The sequence below is a fragment of the Engraulis encrasicolus genome, chromosome 16 (assembly GCF_034702125.1).
Source record: "Engraulis encrasicolus isolate BLACKSEA-1 chromosome 16, IST_EnEncr_1.0, whole genome shotgun sequence".
In the NCBI taxonomy this organism is placed as follows: Eukaryota; Metazoa; Chordata; class Actinopteri; order Clupeiformes; family Engraulidae; genus Engraulis; species Engraulis encrasicolus.
The window spans coordinates 19,333,082-19,339,262 of NC_085872.1; the positions used below are offsets into that span (position 1 = coordinate 19,333,082).

The following is a 6,181-nucleotide window of genomic DNA, read 5'->3' on the forward strand; positions in this document are numbered from 1 at the left end:
CTAACCTGTCACAGTTGCAACAGCAACCTGCACTTTGCCATGTTGCAGAAATTTGCTTTGAAGCAGTGAGGAACATAGAACCCTTTTTTGAAAAAGGGTCCTATGATCCCCGGTAGAGGGGAACATAGGACCCGGGGAACAAAGGGATGACCCCCAAGCCACAGCACCCCCATAGAGTTAATTTCCAATGCTGGAACTCTGAATGGTGTACATAAGCGGTTGAGACTTCTTGGCTCTCATTTCACGTACCTGTACGTGGTGTGCTCACATCACATCGTCACAACTGGACCAAATGTGAGACAGACTTAGCCCGGAGTCCATGACACCCCACCAGAGAAGCTGACTAAAGAAGCTGCGTACAGATGGAAGTAAGTCAAGTATCATAACACCACCTCTTGACTCACATATTCCCCCTTGGTGTCAGCCTCAAACTCATTACCCCTTCACCCCACCTTGTCACTTACCCCTCATCATATACCATCACCCCCCCCCCCCCCCCAAAAAGCTTCCACCCCAAACCCAGTACCTCTACACTCCACCTGGCTATTTCCCCTTACCCCTCATCATTTACTAAAATGACCCAAGATCCCATCCGCATTGCACCCCTAAACTCAACATTACCATCAACCCCCCCCCCCCCCCAATGAATCTATAATCAATGAAAGTTTAACATTATTAATGGAATTATGGAAATAAATATTTTTTTTTCATTTACATTTTTTTTCATGATATTCTAATAATGTGGCTTGGCGCTGTATATGTTTTTGTGGGTGAGGGATAAAGCCTAAGTCAGAGACAGAAACAAGGAGAGTGGACAGTAGGCCTATAGGCTAAAGAAATTGAGTCCCATCAAGAATCCAAGCTCTCGGATCGACTAGTGCTCTTCTTATGCACGGTTACAACGGGAGGAAACAGAGAAAAAGAAAAATCTTTGGTGACTTGGTGAGGACCGCGAGCTGATTAGTAGATAGCCTACGCGACTCAACTAATTAGCCTAATGAAGGCAGGAGTCGGTTCATCACCGTCAGCTGTAGCCTATCGTGTCAGTTGATTTGCGCGGCAAACTGAAGTGCAGGTGTTAGGCTATAATTACAATACATTTAGGCTGGTTTATCAGGAGAGGGTGGAATGTCTCATCGCAGCACAGACCATCGGGAGCGTAGTCGGTCTCCCCGGGAAAGGGGAGGGGTGGCGGTAGAGAGTAGTGGCGAGCTTGTGGATGATCTGGGCAATGGAGTGGAGACGGATGGAAGTGACGGTAGCTTTCTAGGAAGTGATGTAGATTCTGTGGTGGAGATGGAAGCACTTGACGAGGGAAATTCAGAATGGCAGGTAAAAACGAAAGGAAAGAAGAAAGGAAACGTACGAGGTTTTGACGATGTTCGCACAGAGTCAGATATAGATAGTGAGGCAAAGCGAATGGCAATTAGGCAGACCGACCTGAAGGTAAAATTACAGTTTGATTCCCCTAGTTCCATTAACCCCCTGAAAATAACTAACGCACTTCATAAAGCTGTAGGGGCAGTAAAGGTTACTCCATTAAGGGATGGAAGCTTAGTCATTGGGTGTTCAAATGTCGCACAGCGGGATAAGTTACTGGGGATGAATGAGATGGAAGGAAGGAAAATTAAATGCATTGAGTGGGAGCGCAAAAAACTCGAGCTTGGCGTAATTACTGGAGTATCAACTGACTTGTCGTGTGAGGAGATTTTGAGCAATGTATCAGGGGCCAAGGTGGTCAAATGCAAACGATTGATGTACACACGAGAGCAAGTTAAAAAGGAGAGCCTTTCCATTCTACTGTTTGTTGATGAGAAAGTGTTGCCTACAAGAGTTAGGGTAGGATACATGAGCTTTCAGGTTCGTCCGTACATCCCCCCTCCACTGCGGTGTTTTAAATGCCAGAAATTTGGGCATGTGGCAGCTATCTGTAGAGGCAAACAAAGGTGCGGCAAATGTGGAGGAGAAGACCACGAGTATGGCCAATGCCATCAAGGCACTAGTGTAAAATGCTGTAATTGCGGAGGCTCCCATAGCGCCGCATACAAAGGTTGTCAAGCGCACAAAAGGGCAGCTGAAGTGCAAAGAATTAAGGTAGAGGAGAAGCTTACCTACGCTGAGGCAATTAAGAAAGTGGATGGTAAAAGAAAGCTTGAGACTCAAAGACTGCAGGGACAAAGCCAAAATGAACCCTATCAGCGTAGGGAAATGCCTAGGCCCGTAATGAAGGAAACTATTCAAGTAGAGAGTGTTAAATTTCTGGCATTCCTTGCTGAAGTTATAAACTGCTCTGCATTAACAGACAAGAAAACTGAGAAAATTAAGATTATTGTAAAGGCTGCACGAAGGCATTTTGGCGTGGGAGCGCAAGTGTCTTTTGAAGAAATTAATAAAGTGTTAAATGATCTCCAAAGTGGACAATCAGCATCACAGCCAGCGTCATGTGGGGGTTCCTAATGGTTTTTAGTATTTTGCAGTGGAACGCGAGAAGCCTTTGTTCCAACGGGCAGGAATTTAAGAAGTATGTAGAAGACTTGAATGTAAAGCCTAATGTCATATGTGTCCAAGAGACGTGGCTTAGGCCACATTTAGATTTTGTGTTACAAGGGTATGTGAGTGTGCGCAGGGATAGGGAGCGCGGTCCTGGTGGAGGGGTGGCTGTGTTTGTCATGCGGGGGCTGGGCTATAGAACGTTAAAAGTAAGTAAAGAGGTAGAAGGGATTATTATTGAAATGTGGATTGGCAATATTAATTTCTTGGTTGTTAACTACTATAATCCGTGCGAAGCTTTAAACAAAGAGGCGCTTGATGAGTTTTTAGGAGATGTGTCCCACAAGATTATTTGGTGCGGGGATTTTAATGCATACAGCGCCCTCTGGGGGAGTGTTGAAACCAATGGCAATGGAAATGTAATTGAGGAACTGCTGGAGGAAAGAGGCCTTATCTGCCTCAATGATGGGAGGGGGACTAGAATCGACATCTCGAGTGGGCGGGAGACAGCTATTGATCTTACCTTGGTTTCATCACATTTTGCAAGGTGTGCCAAATGGAATGTTATGCAGGAGAGTAGTATCGGTAGTGACCATTATCCTATTTTATGTGAAATAGGCATAGGACCAGTACTAATTGAGGACGTAATCTTTCCCAGGTGGGACCTCAAAAAAGCTAAATGGGATGATTTTACTGAAAGTTGTAGCACTAGACTGATGAATTGTAATTTGGAACTGTATGATAATGTTGATGCTGTTAACAATAAGATTACAGAGGTCTTGCATTCTTCTGCTTTAGAATTCATTGGGAAAGCAACAGGCAGTGGACAACGTAAAATGGTGCCTTGGTGGACGGAGGAGTGTAAGGAGGCAATAAAGGTAAGAAACAGGGCTTTTAGAAAGGTTAAGTCATCCTTCTCCTTTGCTGACCTGGTGGAATATAAAAAAGCCCAAGCCACAGTCAGGAGAGTGATTAGGAAGGCAAAGAGAGAGCGATGGGGAGCATTCTGTAATACTATTGGGAGAGACACTTCAATAACTGAGGTATGGGGAATGATAAGAAGGATGGGAGGAATTAGGAGGGAATATTCCTTACCAGCTATACATTTTAACAAAGAAATCATGGCAACAGATAGAGAAAAAGCAGAAGCTTTAGCTAAAGTATTTGTTGGAATCCATAGTGGGCATAATTTATCTCCTGAGGCAAGAGTGGCTAGAGAAGAGATGGTTAGAAGGCATCCTAAGGTGTTGGAGAAAAAGGTTACTGTGAATGAGACTTCTGATTTCCCGTTTTCCATGTTTGAATTAAAGCGAGCCCTAAGCGGAGTTAGGTCCACCTCTCCAGGTAAGGACGAAATTTGCTATGTGATGGTGGATAAGCTATGCCCTGAGGCGCAGGGGGTGCTTCTTCAACTCTTCAATATGATTTGGGAGACAGGGAATATCCCACTAGCTTGGAAACACTCCGTTGTGGTACCAGTCTTGAAGCCAGGTAAAGAGAAGAGTGAAGCAACAAGCTATAGGCCCATTGCATTGACCTCTAACCTGTGTAAACTAATGGAGCGTATGGTAACAGATAGGCTGACTTACATTGTGGAAAAGAGAGGCCTAATCAGTCCCTGGCAGAGCGGTTTTCGCAGGGGGAGGATGACGATGGATCCTGTGCTGTGTTTGGAGGACTCAATAAGGAAAGCTCAGGCAAATAAAGAGCAAGTTAACGCAGTTTTCTTTGACATAGAAAAGGCGTATGATATGCTGTGGCGTGAGGGACTTCTTATTAAATTGGAGGCAATGGGGATAAGTGGCAGGCTTTATAATTTTGTCATGGACTTCTTGTTAAATAGGACTATTGAGGTGCGAGTTGGGCAGTCATATTCTGACACATATCCAGTGGATAATGGGGTTCCTCAGGGCAGTGTGTGCAGCCCTCTGTTGTTCAGCGTTATGATAAATGACATATTTTCTGACATAGATGCTAATATTGGTAAGTCTTTGTATGCGGACGATGGGGCACTGTGGGTGAGGGGGCGAAACTCTGCGTATATCTGTCAGAAACTGCAGGCAGCGGTTAGTCTTGTGGAGAATTGGGGTGTCAAATGGGGCTTCCGCTTTTCAGTGGAAAAGACACAGGTCATTTGTTTTTCTAAGAGAAGAAATGTTCCCCCTGTCCATATTACCTTATATGGTCAGCCACTCAAACAAGTTGAGGTAGTGAGGTTTTTAGGGGTATGGATGGATTGCAAGTTGACTTTCAAGGACCATATTCAGAGAACAGTCACTAAGTGTAAGAAAGCAGTAAACATACTTAGATGTCTAGTGGGGAGTGACTGGGGCGCCAGTATGATGTCTCTAAAACATGTATATATTGCACTCATAAGATCTGCATTAGATTATGCTAGTATTGCGTATAGGTCAGCGGCAAAAACACACCTACAGAAATTTGATGTAATTCAAGCACAGGCCTTACGTGTGTGCAGTGGGGCATTTAAGACCTCATCGGTTCCAGCTCTCCAGGTAGAGGCTGGGGAACTGCCATTATCTTTAAGACGCCAGCAGCTGGCTATGGTGTACTGGACGAACCTGCAAGGTCATAAAGAGGATCACCCTACCAAGGACATTTTGAATCAATGCTGGGAACATGGCAAGGCAAAGTTTGAAAGTTTTGGATGGGTTGGGAATGGCCAAGCGGAAAAGCTGGGCCTAACCAAATTGGCCCACAGCTGTGTGGTACCACTGCCTGTTATTCCACCCTGGCTTTTTACTATGCCTACAGTGGACCTTGAGTTAGTTAAAATTCGCAATGAAGCAGAGGAGGAAAGTGACATGAAATACTTGACTAACAGGCATATTCGCTCCAAATATTATGAAGGGGTTCAGATGTTTACAGATGGGTCTAAAGACCCTGAAACTGGGAAGACTGCAGCTGCAGTGTTTATCCCAAAGTACAAGATAGAGATTAAGAAAAGGCTCTCTGACCACCTTGCAGTTTTTACAACAGAGTTATTTGCAATCTTCCTTGCGTTAGAATGGATTGCAGATGTAAAAACCAGATGTAATGTTATCTGCTCTGATTCCTTGTCAGCATTGTCTAGTATCCTGCACGGCAAGTCAGTGTGTAGACCCGATTTACTTTATGATGTCCTTCAAATTCTTTTTAGACTGCACCAGCAAGGCATTGTAGTTAATTTTCTGTGGATTCCATCTCATTCTGATATTGCAGGGAATGAGGTTGCGGACCAGCTAGCTAAGGATGCTCTAAATGCTGAGGGTCAGTTGAACATTCCACTTAGTAAAGCAGAAGTGAAGCACATTATAGTTTCTAAAATGATAGGGGTATGGCAGGGACAGTGGGACAGGGAGAGTAAGGGCAGCTTCCTACGCTCTGTACAAAAGCAGGTCCCCACTAGACGACAGTGTAGTTGGAGTCGCAGGGAAGAGCAAATCATCACCAGATTAAGAATAGGGCATACTAGGTTGAACCACACTCTTCACATCATTGGCAAACATGCCACAGGTCAATGTGTAAACTGTAGGGAAATGGAGACTGTCAATCATGTTTTATTAGAGTGCCAAGCATATAGCAGGGAAAGGTATATTTTACTAGTGGAGATCAGAGAACTGGGTGAGACCAGGCTCTCTCTAGAGAAATTATTTTCCTTTTCTTTGCCGTCAGCATGGAGATTTGTGTTCAA

General features: G+C 44.5%; 1 protein-coding gene across 1 annotated transcript in view; it reads left to right on the plus strand.

Annotated features, from left to right (window-relative positions):
* The first annotated feature begins 1,127 nt into the window (after nt 1-1,127).
* Nucleotides 1,128-6,181, plus strand: part of LOC134466019 (RNA-directed DNA polymerase from mobile element jockey) — a 12,088-nt gene continuing 7,034 nt past the window's right edge. The window contains exons 1-2 of the mRNA XM_063219917.1: nt 1,128-1,332; nt 3,289-5,431. Coding sequence (XP_063075987.1) covers nt 1,326-1,332; nt 3,289-5,431 — 2,150 coding nt within the window. The 5' untranslated portion in view covers nt 1,128-1,325. The remainder of the gene's footprint in view (nt 1,333-3,288; nt 5,432-6,181) is intronic.